This window comes from Coregonus lavaretus (assembly GCF_964263955.1).
Source record: "Coregonus lavaretus genome assembly, chromosome: 27".
NCBI lineage: Eukaryota > Metazoa > Chordata > Actinopteri > Salmoniformes > Salmonidae > Coregonus > Coregonus lavaretus.
Window position 1 is genome coordinate 29970987 of NC_140014.1, and position 16117 is coordinate 29987103.

At 43.9% G+C, this 16117-nt stretch overlaps 1 protein-coding gene across 1 annotated transcript; it reads left to right on the forward strand.

Moving 5' to 3' along the window:
* The first annotated feature begins 1333 nt into the window (after positions 1 to 1333).
* LOC311102716 (calmodulin-1) lies at positions 1334 to 16009 on the forward strand. Its single transcript, XM_084144088.1, has 6 exons — positions 1334 to 1499; positions 7632 to 7662; positions 10175 to 10318; positions 13762 to 13868; positions 14144 to 14279; positions 14811 to 16009. The coding sequence occupies exons 1-6, from the start codon at positions 1497 to 1499 to the stop codon at positions 14837 to 14839; spliced, it is 450 nt and encodes a 149-aa protein (XP_084000214.1). The 5' UTR covers positions 1334 to 1496; the 3' UTR covers positions 14840 to 16009.
* The last annotated feature ends 108 nt before the right edge of the window (positions 16010 to 16117 follow it).

Genomic DNA, 16117 nt, shown 5'->3' on the forward strand with positions numbered 1-16117 from the left:
GACTGTCCGGCCATACCGTTTTCCTAAACTACTCGGGTAACATTAGGCGCCATTACTTGACGCATTGCAGATCCAACGTAGCCAATCCTGGGCTCGCGTACAACGAGCAGACTATTGCAGGTCAACTGTAACCAATGAGGAGCGCCGTTTCAAATATAACTGCAATTTCTCCAGCGTCAATAGACACTGGCCAGTGTGTTTGAGTATTCTTCCGCAGAGATAAAACAGTGCGTTACATAAAGTAGAGCGCCCTGTTCCAGCTCCTGCGCATCAGAAACTTGTCAATTCATAGGCACTGGATGCAGTGAGTAGTCAGCGCACAGACCGGAATGTGTCGAATTAGACTACAGCTGTACTGTTGGCCACATGACCAAAGCCAATGTCACAACCTATTTTGTGCCTATGTCAATCATTTACAGTTTTTTTTGCAACTGTTTCTTTTGTAAAAATGACACTTTATTAGGTTTTAGGTTCTTTAGAATCACAAAACAGCATGCAGAATTTGGATAATCAACCTAGTAATTATTTGCATACCCTGATCAATATACAAATGCATGACCTGAATATGCTTTTCACGTAATTTGAGAATAATAAAATATAGGCTATAGATATTGAATAGTGATCCACTGAAGGCATGCTCCCTATAATTTCATTATTAGAAGAAATTACAGATTTCGACAAATGCTGAAAACAAGTTGGTTCTGAGTTTGCAAAAACATTGGCAATAAATATATTTTTTTTTTAGCAGTTTTATAACCAAACATGCCAACTATAGAACTGCATTATTGGTAAGTTTGTCAATGACTGATATTGGGTAATTAATATTAATTCAATATGACAAATGGGCTAGCCTAAATAAATCTTAATAATTGTCTGATTATCGCCATCGGCTTAATTTTTTTAATAATAATGTAATGCACATTTCATAGCTTCAATTATCATGAAGTGATGATGGAATGCCAGCTATTCTACCAACAACATCTTATGTGTGCTTTTTCTTTTTAAATACTCTGTCTGGTGTTGCTCATCTCCAATGCAACAATAACTCAAGGAATGGCTGGTCAAATGCAGGTGTATGAATATATGAGTAGAAGTACTTTTACCAGTAAGTGTCAGATACTGTCTGTATGAAATAATAAATAAATAAATACATTTGGTGAGTGCTTACATTTGTCCTATTTCACACATGTAGGCTACAAGTGTGTATTATATTGGTCTGTGTTGTTCTATGTATTTCGGCTTAGCTTTTTGTGCCACTGCAGCTCTGCCAGGCAAGTTTGCTGAGGAGGGAGGGAGGGAGGGATACAGGGTGCCTGTCCTGCAGTGGGAAAATGCGGAAGTGAGTGAGGAGGGTTTTCAGCGGCGGAGGAATACACTAAGCTATATAGACACAGATCGCGAGAGATACACACCTTCAGCCCATCAGTAGAGGTTCCGGGAATTGGTCAATCTCGTAGTCTAGTTTTAGAAAACCAACACGTCCAGCGCCGACAGACATGGTGAGTATTATATTATGTGGTGCGTTGGAAATATGAACATTCTATTTAATAAAATATAATTTAAGCAAGCAATGCTAAGGTTTCCTCGTTGCATGAACGCAAGCTTTTCCTGCAGAGGAAGATTCGCGTGAACTGTTGAACGACGGGTGTTTTGGGGTGTTACATGTTTGATTATGGGATCCTTCCTATAATTCATATGCACTGCTGATTGTGTTTTTGATGGTCGGATATTATTTAAGACGCATGATGATAACTCAAAGTATATTTTTGTCTGATGATCGAGGCAATGACTTCATTCATCATGTCAGCGAGCCAGACCTGACTCCATGCGTCCGTGAATCAGTAGCATTTTACGGTTTTATGTTTAACAAAACCCATGTACTGAGCCGGTAATGGAACGTGTTAAGATCCGGTAACAGCAAATATGTGTGATATAGAATGTGGGCTATTCAATTTTGATCAAACTAAAGCTGCAAAACCATTGAGATGTATACATTTTCCACAAGCACAGGCCGACTTCTCAATGCAGCGAACAAATAGCTATATGTTGATGTGGTTCGAGCGAGCAGTGCATGCGAGCTGCTGCTGGACCTATCGTACCCCCCCATACAATCACTGTCATTCAGAATTATATAAAATATTCTAGAAATTTTACAAGATATTGCATTTGTATTAGGCGACTTTGATCTGATGGAACAGTTCACCAGATCGTGTATCATTTTTACTATGATCAATCTTTTTCAGGTTATATTACTGTTGTATGATGTAGAATGCATCGTTTCATTTATATTTCAGCCTCGGGGTTTCTCCCTAATGTCTCCTATCTATGGTATTAAAGGCTACATCTTTGCAATATGAATGGGGTTTGATTCAAGCTGTGTCACTTTTTCTATGGTCATCTATTCTTACAAATAATTTATAGACTTGTTATAGGATTTCTGATCATTAATGGCTTCAATTTGATCAAAAATTTAATCTGTGACATTATGGTATACTATTTGTCAGATCGAAAGTGATATGGTACTCTTGGAATAACAGTAGCTGCCCTATCTCTGACATGACTGTGCATGCTTGATTTATGCCTTGGTCTTACCACTTTTTATACACCGATATGGAACAATGTAGATAATATCATGTTGATTTCGGTTGGTAATTACCATTGTCACAGGAGGTTTAACCTCCAAGATACTTTTCTATCGCATGTCTCCATGGGAGGGATTGGGTTGTATAGCAGTGGGAGAACGGTGTGAAACCATGAATCTCAAAGTAAGTCATGTTCTTGTGCTGAATGCACACATTGTTTCTCCTAAAGCATGGAAGGAATGTCTCCACCAAAGTGGGGATAACAAAGCTATGGATTGTAGTCTCTGAATCAAGCCTCTCATCTGGACATACACACAAACACATCAGTGTGACCACTGGGCTGGATACATTGGGTCCACTGTTTCGGCCCTCGCTCGGATGTTTGATTGGGTGTGGTGGACAATCATAAGAAGGAATCTTTTTAGGTGTGTGTTGCTGTGCTGTGAAGGCGTGTACGGAAAGGTTGTGTCAACTCCTCCTCTGTAGTAATGCCTCCGCACATGGGTGGGTCCTCTGCTCTCTCTGCTGTAGTTGTGGGGTCATTGACCCTGCCCCACTCTATAGAGTCACGCCACAGGATCCTGCTGTGTGCCCTAACAAGGAAATGAACGTGCTAGAAGACAGACCCATTGTATTGAGCTGATCTGCTCTATCAGAGTTAGTGTGGTGACTCCATGTAGAAAGGCCATTGCACTGTATGTGACTGGACTGTTTTTATTCTCGCTTTACTGGCACGGAATGGCCACAAGCTTTATGTTAGTATAAATGCAGGGTGACTGACAGCCTTAGCAGTGCCTCCCACTATGCCTCTCAACTCCAAGTGCAGACAACAAGGCTCAGGGCTCCGATTATAGTATTTATCCAAGGTAGGGTTAATGTAGCTAGAAGGGGAAAAAAGGCCATGTCTGTATAGGCCTACCATTCTGTGATAAGTTGCAAATTCAACATGTTCATGCTATTCAACAATAAGCAGCAATAACCAATTGATGTCGATGTGCTGAATATTGCTGCAAGTGATTGATGAGAAAGGTTGGGTGTAGGCTATGTGATTATATAGACGATGACTATGCACATGATATCACATGCTCATATGAAGGGGTAGTTACTGATTAACTCCATCCCTCTGCTGTAGGCTTATGTTGGAGTCTGGTGCAACACATCACATCTCATTTCTGAGACTTATGTTTTATTGTACATTGTCCCTGTTCAAATCAACTTAAATAAATACAAGTGGAGCTCCAGTCATGTGGGCAGACAGACACAGATACACACATGGAACATAGCAGTGACCGGAAGTCCTCACTCACAAACCTCTGTGTGGCACTACACTACCACCACATGGCTCTCAGGGACCACTTGTCAATGTGATTTGAAAGTGGCAATGCCACGCTGCAGCAGCTATGGTGTTTTTAGCTCTCTGGGCCAGGATAGCATAGCAGCAGCTATGGCAGCAAGCAGTGCTCTCTCATACCGAGGCCAGATTCCTGGAGAGGTTGTGCAGTGCTTGCGAATCCAGGACAGATTTCTGGCAGCCGTGTGTTGGGGTCTCGGTCCCTGCCTGAGGGGCCAGAGAAAGGGAGGTCCTGGCTGGGGTCCAGCAGTGCTGTAGGCTGGGGTTACAGTGGGCTGGCCCTGAGGATCCAGCAGGGTGAGGAGCAGGAGGAGGACCTCCCTTCTGGGCACACTGCCAGAGAATGCTGCTGCTGCCACTGATCAAGGAACCCAACAGAGAGAGAGACTGAGAGGGAGCCACGGACAAGAAAATAAAAAAAGTACAGGACAGGGAAAGACCGTACAAACATACAGAGGTAAAGAGAGGTGTAGGTAACACCAGATAAACAAACAGGCAAGCAAAGCCAAACAGATTAAGCCAAAAGTAAAGATGGGTGTAGGGCTACAGGTTCAGGTAGAGAGAGAGGGCGAGAGGGAAAGAGGCTAAGGGCCTAAGGATGGTTCAGAGAAAAACAAAGCCAAGGTATAGCCTAGCCCTAAATGAAAGCTAATGTATCACAGAGGGAGGTACAGTGTTTCCCCTAGGATTTTCTTCAACAGCAATGGTAGAGAGGGGATGCAGCGGATGGGTTGGTCCTGTGGGGCAGGCAGCCGTCAGCCTAAGCATCTAGCCTCTCTGACCCTGGATGCTCTGGCTCTGTCGTCTGTCCAACTAGCCTGGCAGGGGACCCTAAGCATCATGTGACCATGCCCTAATCACGGAAATGATTCTTCAGACCCCCTCGTTGGTTTCTGTAACTGTAGCACCGCGCTGACAGTCCGGATTGCGGCCGGCGGGGTGGCGAAAAGCAGAACACAATACATTAACCCCAGAGCTTCTGTTGAAACGTCCCATGTGGAAGTTAGGATTCCCAAGGACATCCAATACAGACAGCAGCCCCAATGTTAGGCTGCCGCAACAGTACAGCGGGAGGTAGCCAGTCAGTCACATCACTGCCACAGTACCTCTGGTTTCAGGCTTCAGGTCAGGTAAACCCTGCTTCATTATCAGTCTAGTCCTCTTCTCTGTCTGGTGCTTAGTTCAGCCAGCTGAGCCCCACTCCCAGAGACTTGACACAGCTCCCCACGTCTAGCAGCCAGAGACCTGACCAGCACAGCTTCAGTCATCCAGATAGGCAGGCTGAGGAGACCGAGGAGAACCATGTTGCCCAAGAAGGCACCCTGCTACCAGGACGATGACCTGGTTTCTCTGTCCATGGTATATGAGCTTCTGGACCAGCAGCAGTTCTTCTATAAAGAGTTGATTGAGCAGCAGGAGAGGAACTACAAGTCGTTCCTGCAGATGCTGGTGGACTCTACCAACAGTCGCATCGACAGCGTGGTCAAAGAGGTACAGGACATGAAGAATGGCCTGCAGATCACCAAGACCGAGCTGGGGGACGTCAGGCGCCAGGGCAACGTGAACGCCAAGCGTGCAGAGTGCCTGGCTGAAGGGCTGGTGATGGTGCGGGAGTCCATGGATGCCCTCCCCTCTAAGGCCGGTGGGTTCAATGGGAAGCCCAAAAAGGGTAATCTACTTCTGGACGGCAAGCCAGAAACGAGGATAGCAGATACCTGGCAGGACCAGCCTAAGGCAAAGAAGCTGGTGGCCGACCTGACTGACCTGCACTTTGACAAGTTTCAGGTCCCAACGCTATGCTATTCCCTCTGCATGAGTGATGGGGAAGCTGAAACTGGTTGAATACTGTATGAGTGATCTAATTGGGTACCTGCTGTGGTGTGCTCTAGTGTTGGGAACGAAGATGGTAGAACAGGCTCTAATTTTGGACAGTACTCTTGTGTAGCCGTGTAGAGTGAGAGCAGATATTGTGGGGAAAATGGCTGGTTTGGCATGAAGTGTAGCCTATATGATTCTCTATATGTGACTACCAGTGTCTTTACTGCCCTCATGCATTGTGTGTGTTTTACTGTAGGCCTATATTAAATTCAAGTGGGAAATGTGTCCGGCATACCTCCGTAGAGGGACGTGAGGAGTGAAAACTTCTGGTTTCATCCCGAGGTGATCATTGTATTCATATCTCATCAGCAGATGAGTTGTGTTGTTGAAATGTAAATATGAGTGCGGAACAGATCCGCTGTGTGGTGACTCGTAGAGAACAACCGATAATATCGGCATGGCCGATTTTCCCCATTATAGCGCGAGAAACTCCCTGCATGCCGGCACCACTCATTGCTGTCCTTGAGGAACATCTGGGCTGCTTGCTATAGCTACCCACTCATGCTGCATATACATTTAGCACACTTTAATAATGCCACACCAAATGTTGAAAGTGGTAATTAATTTACAATGTCCATACAGGCTGCTGCACTTTACAAAGCAACGTACCGGTAGCTTTCTAGATAGCTAGGTAAACAACAACATTCAGCAAAGAGCTAACTTTGCTAGCTTTGAAGCTAACGTCAGTTCACTAACGTTACCCTAGAACTTCATTTGTGATAGCAAAGCATAACACAAAATATGCTAATGTCAAAGCTGATCGTCACCAAAAATGTTGTTAATTCACTGAGTTGGCTAGCTACATGTCTTTCCCGTGCCAAGACGAACTACCCAAGTTGAACTACACAAGCCAAACTGCCTGGCTACATGATACACAAGCGGTGCCTTTTCTCTTAAAGGTGACAACACACATTTTTATAAAAGAAAACACAAGGCTACTTATATGAAAATGTTGTTGATCAGTAGGCCTATCTGGAGGCGAAAGAAACACACATCGGTTTAGGCGAGGTGCTGGCTAGCGGATTAGAACACTTGGAGAGGAAAAAAAAAGGAGAGCCGCACACTCTAGGAGCTCAGATGCAATAATTTAATAACCAATGTTTCGACCGACAAGCTGTCTTCATCAGGGTATAATGTTCAGTAGGCCTAACATAGTCCCAAATGAAAGGGAAACAGATTGTTTGTCATCTGTAGCCCCAAAGACCACTGGAATCAGCTAAAACAAGCTCAATAACTCAATGCATGCATACACTCCTATTGAATATGAACTCACCTGTGCCATCTTGATTTAACCAGTTTATCAAGAGATTGACCATTTTTAAATGTTTACCATTATGTAGTTAACTTGTTTAAAAATAAAGTAAAATTGATTGTGTTTGTATAATTGATTTGTTATTGCATACATGGTTGTCTCTGGAAAAATGTCTCATCAAAATGTAAAAATTATATTATTTATTGGCATAAAATATTGGCCATGGACCTCCTTGACTCGCAAAATTGGCATTGGTCGTGCTCTAGTGGTGAGCAGAGCGGCAGAGGAACCAATCAACATACATGTTAAACTGCTGTGCAATGATTGGCCTGGCCTCTCCTCCGTGGCATCAGGTTACTGTATTCTCTGCTCTGCCTTAGATGGATCATTACCGTGGCTACATAATATATGATCTGTTGCTCAGAGATCACTGGCTAATATCTGCTGCTCAGAGGTGGGCTGGGATAGGAAAGGGTAGAAATTGGGCAGTTTTCTGTAGTGCTGCTTGTGTTCAGAGTCGTCAGCCATTTATCTTTTTCCCCTCTCTCCCTCTTTTTGTCCTCCTCAGGCCGACCAACTAACAGAGGAGCAGATTGCGGGTAAGCAGTTCAGCACACACACACATTTGAGCTGTGTATGAATATTTAATGTGAGTGAGGCATGTCTGCTAGCTCCTGACCACTGATGTAAACATTACATTAGCATCATCACTAACGTCTACACAAAGTGGTAGACCAACGCACGCACACACACAGAGAGCGGCATTCCTGTGCTGTTGCCTCTTCAAAAAGTTGAAGGAATAAATTAATCACTGATGCATTTTGTTCATGTCTTGTGATAATCTTGGGAAAATTAATGCATTTTTTAAAATAAATTCAATACGTTTAGTTAATTTCCTAGCAAGTTTAATACATTTTTGAACATTGTGGAATTCTATTTTAATGTCTGGATTCCGTGATTCCATCCACGTTCTCCGCAACGCAGATATTATACGGCCCTAATAATGGGCAGATACCTCAATAATGGCAGACAGAGATCTAGCAGACATACCTGTTGTTGACAATACTTTTATCTGCTCACCTGTACATTGAACAAATGTAATCCTTTCAAGCAGAGGTCATCTCATAGCCCAGGAGGTCAATCTTAGGTGTGATTATTACTGGTTGAAACCTTAACCTAATTAAGTAGCCTACACTCTTAGGAAAAAAAGGTTCCTTATAGAACCAAATAGTGTTCTGTCGCTTTCTTCATCTATGGAACCCCTAAAAGTTCTATATAGAACCCTTTTATAGGGTTCTTTGATCAGAACCCGACGGGTTCTTCTTGACTGAACCAAAATTGGAATATAGAACCCTGTATGGTGACATTTATGAATTATGGCTACTACTTAGATAGTAATATTTTTTGCTTATAATATAATAAACAATTAAATAATGGACAAAAGAATACCAGCATAGTTTTGAGATTTTATTGTCATTATATGCAAACATACTTTGGAAATATGCACTGGTAGCCAGGGAGGCATCTCTTTGTTTGAATGATGGCCCACGTCAGTCTTGGTACCAACTCTGGCTGACTCTGGCGAAAACAAGTTTATAGATATATATATATATTTTTAAACATACCTTTTACATAAGTATTCAGACCCTTTGCTATGAGACTCGAAATTGAGCTCAGGTGCATCCTGTTTCCATTGCGCATCCTTGATGTTTCTACAACTTGATTGGAGTCCACCTGTGGTAAATGTAACTGATTGGACTGGATTTGGAAAGGCACCTGTCTATATAAGGTCCCACAGTTGACAATGCATGTCAGAGCAAAAACCAAGCCATGAGGTCAACGGAATTGTCCTTAGAGCTCCGAGACAGGATTGTGTCGAGGCACAGATCTGGGGAAGGGTACCAAAATATTTCTGCAGCATTGAAGATCCTCAAGAACACAGTGGCCTCCATCATTCTTAAAAGGAAGAAGTTTGGAACCACCAAGACTCTTCCTAGAGCTGGCCGCCCGGCCAAACTGAGCAATCGGGGGAGAAGGGCTTTGGCCAGGGAGGTGACCAAGAACCTGATGGTCACTCTGACAGCGCTCCAGAGTTCCTCTGTGGAGATGGGAGAACCTTCCAGAAGGACAACCATCTCTGCAGCACTTCACCAATCAGGCCTTTATGGTAGTGGCCAGACGGAAGCCACTCCTCAGTAAAAGGCACATGACATCCCGCTTGGAGTTTGCCAAAAGGCACCTAAAGGACTATCAGACCATGAGAAACAAGATTACGAAAATTGAACTCTGGTCTGAATGCCAAGCGTCACGTCTGGAGGAAACCTGGCACCATCCCTACGGTGAAGCATGCTGGTGGCAGCATCATGCTGTGGGGATGTTTTTCAGCGGCAGGAACTGGGAGACTTGTCCGGATCGAGGGAAAGATGAACGGAACAGAGCACAGAGAGATCCTTGATGAAAACATGCTCAGGACCTCAGACAGGTGAGAAGGTTCAGCTTCCAACAGGACAACGACCCTAAGCACACAGCCAAGACGATGCAGGAGTGGCTTTGGGACAAGTCTGAATGTCCTTGAGTGGCCCAGCCAGAGCCCAGACTTGAACCCGATCTAACATCTCTGGAGAGACCTGAAAATAGCTGTGCAGCGACGCTCCCCATCCAACCTGACAGCTTGAAAGGGTCTGCAGAGAAGAATAGGAGAAACTCCCCAAATACAGGTGTGCCAAGCTTGTAGCGTCATACCCAAGAAAACTCGAGGCTGTAATCGCTGACAAAGGTGCTTCAACAAAGTACTGAGTAAAGGGTCTGAATACTAACTGTCAAATAAATTCTGATTTTGCTTTGTCATTATGGGGTATTGTGTGTAGATTGTTGAGGGGGAAAAAACTATTTAAGCCATTTTAGAAGTGAAGGGGTCTGAATACTTTACGAATGCACTGTACAACCCCAAATAACCCTTTTTTCTAAGAGTGTAGATCAGATAAAAGTCAATTTCAAAAGTCAGTGACTAATTGTCTAATGAAGTTCTTACTGTAGCTCAGCTGTGATCTTTTTCCTTGTATTTGTTTGGACACACAAATAGCAACAGTTAGCCTATCTTCTTCTCTGCAGAGTTCAAGGAGGCATTCTCCTTGTTCGATAAGGATGGCGACGGCACCATCACAACCAAAGAGCTGGGTACTGTGATGAGGTCGCTGGGACAGAACCCCACAGAGGCTGAGCTGCAGGACATGATCAACGAGGTCGACGCTGATGGTGAGTTAGTTCCGCCTGCTAGGGTCCAACAGTGTAGGGACAAGTTTCCCCACACGCTGATCTTGGGGCAGTTTAGCATTTTCCCCAGTAATGGTTAAGGTTAGGATTGGGGGAGGGGAAGCTGATCCTAGATCTGTACCTATGGGAAACATCACCCTGGAGCGGGTCCAACTAGGGTTATAAAGTTCCCAGGTTTTCCAGAAATCTGGGTCGAGGATTCCTGGAATAGGGCAGGAGGGAAGGAGGGAATCCTCCAACTGGGATTTCTGTAAAAGCTGGGAATGTAAATAAGGAGTGGCTGAAGTACTACTCAATTTCTGTGTGTGTTTGTGTCGGTTCAGTCACTATATAGTTCACCAGCTTGTAGTCCTAAAAAATTTAAATGAGTTCAGCCATTCCTATGGTGAAAATGAATGGTGAAAGAATAGGCTTTTGGGATAAACTCTGAAAATAAGGTCTGAGGTTATGTTTTGTTTTCTTATACGTTTTGTTCTATGAGTTATGAAGCCTTTTATGTGCTTTTTTTGATTACATAAATCTTTCAAAATTCACAAAAAGTTACTTTAGCTAATGAAGATTATCTCATAGAACAAAACGTATAAGATCACCTAAGCCTGTGTTTACCACAGACCTTATTTTCACTGTTTATCCAAAAACTCAACTTTCCCATAGGCTTTAGCCAACGAACCATGGTGGAGTTGGTGTCTACAAAAAGACGCCATTACTATTGCTCTCTATACTGCTCTCCCTTCTGGAAGTCAACCCGATGGTGATGAGTATTGCTTCTTATTGAGAAGTTATTGATAGTTATTGATGAGTTTATCCACGGCCTTACTTGTGTTAGTGCTGGGACTGGAAGTGTTGTCATTGAACAACATGGCTCCTCTCCTCTGACTGTCACTATCTAGGTCAGGCAGACCTAGCGACTGGCTGCAACAAAGCCAGTTAAATAACCGCAGTAGGTAATAATCCACTCTGAGCTCTGCTCTGCTGGGCTGTACATTCTCTAAGGCCCCATGGCCCAGGGAAGTAGCTCACAGCAGCTGTGGTAGATCCTGCCTACACACAAACAACAGTAGCAGTCAATTTATTCACACACTGGGAAAGGTGGAACAGCCAGTCTGTGCATTATACGGCCTATACTTGAGGAGAGACCCAGCCCCATCCGGTTAATAGAATGCAACAGTAAGATAGGCACACACACTCACTGGGGAACAGCCAGACTGTGTAATATACTGCCCTGTATAAGTAATGGAATAGTCAGACACACACACACACTGGGGACATGCAGAGGGGAGAACAGAACAGACACACACACACACACACACACTGGGGACATGCAGAGGGGAGAACAGAACAGACACACACACACACACACACTGGGGACATGCAGAGGGGAGAACAGAACAGACACACACACACACACACTGGGGACATGCAGAGGGGAGAACAGAACAGACACACACACACACACACACACTGGGGACATGCAGAGGGGAGAACAGAACAGACACACACACACACACACTGGGGACATGCAGAGGGGAGAACAGAACAGACACACACACACACTGGGGACATGCAGAGGGGAGAACAGAACAGGCGTTCATTGATTCACTGGGGAACTGTATATCAGCCATGCACCACCAGGGGAGGGGACAGCTGTGTGCTCAGGAGAACAGTCTTTCCCAGGAATCACACACATGATCACACACACTTAAACAGCTGAGGGCTGTACCTGGAGACCTCTGGGTTACACACACACACACACCCTCCTGACGAGCCCAGACTAATCCAGGTTAATTATGATCGGTGTTAGTGTGAGTGTCTTCTCCCAAGGGTTTAGCCAGGCCCCCTGTTTTTCTGATCCAGTGGCCTGCACCGCTCTCTGTGACCATATCATGGATCACTCTGCTTTACATTAGAGACAGCTCAACCCCTGCCAGAGCCTGTTGTAATGGTCTACAGTACACAGCCCACTCTGAAACACACATACCGGTCTGTGTACTGTACTGATCAGTAGGGTTGGGCGGTATCCAGATTTTCATACCGTTTCTGTACCATACCGGGATATGCTGTAATACCGGAAGTGCACACAAGGGGTGCTATTCTTTTGTTGTCAATTTCTTTAGCACAAAACTATTTAGGCAACATGGATCTCAATGCAAGCGGGAAATTGATTGTCTCTGCTGTAACCAAGAAGCTTGATCTTGCCATCTATCCACTTGACTAGCAAGTTAGCAAACCAACTGCATAGCTAAAGCCCTGAGCTGAATATCATTTATTTGGCACATCTTAGATAGTTATCTTATAGTTATAAGCAGTGGCGTAGCACGCAGCCCTCGCAAGGCAAGGGAGTCCCCCCAACTCAAATTATTTTAATTGTATTTTTTTACGGTATTGAAAATCCTGCCGTCAGTATGTGTAAATACCCCAGTATACGGTATATCGCCCAAGCCTACTGCCCTGTATATGTAATGGAATAGTCAGACACACACACACACTGGGGACATGCAGAGGGGAGAACAGAACAGGCGTGCTTTGATTCACTGGGGAACTGTAGATCAGCCATGCACCACCAGGGGAGGGGACAGCTGTGTGCTCAGGAGAACAGTCTTTCCCAGGAATCACACACATGATCACACACACTTAAATCCCTGCAGCCCTCAGCTGTTTTTCTGCCATTTAAATACTTGTGCCTAAGCTTTGTTTTGGGCCGCTTAAGTCCAAACAATGTAAAATAATATATTTATTTTGGGGGGGGATGGAAAAACTCTTTCAATGTAAAGTTAAATGACTAAAACCAGATATAAAGTATGTAGAAAAGATAATGGAACTATATATTTTTTAAATAATATAAATCTTTGAGAACTAACAATCACCAAAATCAAATCTAGAGAGTCAGTGAGAATTGAAAAATTCCCCAAACAATTAATTTAGCAGTATTGATTTATGTTTGAGCAAAATAACACAGCATTAGCCATGGCAAAATGCAGGAAATTTGCTTTAAAACTGCAACATTTTCTCTCAGCTCTATGAAGACATTTTTAGAATTGCAGGACATTTGCTTAAAAATGCCAAAATGTCTCTACACTGCCAAGATGGGGGGAGCCTATTATTTTTTCTTAAATTCAGCCGCGCCCCCTGCCACGCCCACCACGTAAGCCCCTTTGATCAAGAAAAAACCCTGCCTAAGCCCCTTTTATATACCCATGGCTGTACCTGGAGACCCTCCTATTAAAACTGCTGTAGTGGTCTACAGAACCCCGCCCGCTCTGGACAATGCATGGCCCATTCAACTGGGGTTTTAATCCCAGATAAGTAACTATCAATTCTGTCTATCCACCTCTACCGGTCTCCCCCTTTCCAACTGTCTACAATAATCAAGCTAAACCCTCTCTCTCTCCACTTCCTCATCCTCTCTCCCTCCCTCCATCTCCCAGGCAACGGAACCATTGACTTCCCAGAGTTCCTTACTATGATGGCCAGGAAAATGAAGGACACAGACAGCGAGGAGGAGATTCGCGAGGCGTTCCGGGTATTCGACAAGGTAAGGATTGTGCCAGCCGTGTGTGTGTGGGGGAGGGTTTTTTATTTTATATATATATATATATATCTCTATCTATCTTCACCTCATTCAATATCGACAATGTATACATTGCTACTGTTTGTCAAGCAGTATATGATCAGTGATATCCTGTATGGTTGCTCTTACTCCATACATAAATTACACTAGTATGTTAAAGTCCCTTTGTAAAAGACAGGCGGCAGGTGTGTTTACTGTGAGGTCACAGACTCACACATCTCACCTCGTCTCCCCTGCAGGATGGGAACGGTTACATCAGTGCAGCAGAGCTCCGTCACGTCATGACAAACCTGGGAGAGAAGTTAACAGACGAGGAGGTCGATGAGATGATCAGAGAAGCCGACATCGACGGAGACGGACAGGTCAACTATGAAGGTAAGAAGAGGACAATGGAACTGTCTAACTCTATCTATCTAGTTCTGCTGTGTGGGAGTGTACAGTAGTTCTCAGCAGTGTCCCTATGGGGGCCTTGATTCAGGACAGCTGTCACCCACTCAGTCATCCTCACCATGCTAATGTACAGTACAGGCAGTCTTTTGTTTCTACAGCTCCAATCCACCTCTTCTCTCATCACTTTGTACTGCCCGATCCCCCTCTTCACTCTACCACTCTCATCCCCCTCTTCTCTCATCCCTTTCTACCATCCTGAGCCCCCTGTTCTTTCTTATAGAATTGGTCTCACTCTCTGTAATGGGATATTGGGCTTACGTAAACAGTCTCCGTGACTATGACAGATAACAGTTTAATTGAATTGTTTTATGATCTGTCTGTCTCAATTTGTCTGTGACGGACATGTTTTATGTGATTATGTCTGGATCTGAGAAATGTAATTTCTGTCTTGATCAGTGGTTGGTTGGTTTCTGTTCATTCTCCTCGTCTGTTTTTGTTTTGTTCTTTTGTCCACAGAATTTGTACAAATGATGACAGCAAAATGAAGCTCTCCCACCCTTCTCCTGGCCTCCTTAGAAGACAAAAAAAAATCAGTCATGTTTTACTTACCTCTTGCAAAAATCATACTGTTTCTGTATAGAAAACATAACTGAATGTTGAAAAATGACAAATCTGTCCACATAAAAGAAGTTAAAAAAAAAATGAATTATCTGCATGTACTGGTTAGTGGTCCTGTCCCCAAAGATGAGTTTAGACATCAGTAATAAGATAAATAATACCTGTAAACAAAATGTCAACAACTAAAGAAAGCACTTGGTGACCTGCCTATTGGTTTCAGTTGCTAGTGGTAATGTTTGGGCTGGCCAATTTTGTTTTTTTTCTTCCTGTTTCTGTTCTTCATGCATGCAGCTTGAGACTGGTGCCACAGTCTGGCCAATGGGCTCACTCTGATTCTACAGCGGTGCCGTGGGTACCGTTGGTGGGTTTTGGTACAGTCTATATTGAGAGACAGAGACGAGCTCAGAAGAGAGCTCGTCTCTGTGTGTGTGGGGGGGGGGGGGGGGGGGGGTCAGTCATACTAAACCACAGGAGGTTGGTGGCACCTTAATTGGGGAGGACGGGCTCGTGGTAATGGCGGGAGCGGAATTGGTGTAATGGTATCAAACGCATGGTTTCCATGGGTATGATTCCATTCCAGCCATTATTATGAGCCGTCCTCCCCTCAGCAGCCTCCACTGTACTAAACTCACATAGAGATGGAATTAATGGGACCTTTGCAGTTTGCTTAATTCATTACAAAAAGAGATATTTTTAAGATAATGAGCATTTACAAAATAAATCAATTTAGAACTATGTTTGGCATGTTGGGAATATTTGAAGTTCTGTTTCCTTGTTGTGCGTGGAACCTTGGGTAGGATTGGAGGGTGGGAGGCGTGCTGGAGAGTCGGGTTGGTCCTGACTCTTTTTACCTGCTAGGGGAACTCTTTGTTTTTTGGCAAGGGAACGCGGATGTACTGTCAATGTTTCTACCTTCTGTTTCTCGACTCTGACCATGGTTGCGTGTGGGTTTTGAGTGACCTACAGCGCATCATAGGGTCTTCAACACCAGAGTCTTCTCTAGACTGTTCATTTTGAGTTCAGTTTACGTTCATTCCAAGTTGTACATGCTAGTCTTTTTTTTTGTTTTTTTTTCAATAAAATACCATGAACTTTAACCTTATAACTCTCCCACCCTTTCCTTTGTGTGCGTTGTGCATGCATATCTGTCAGTTACGACACTGAGTGAATTTGTTTTACATTAGAATAGGACAGGTTTGATAATA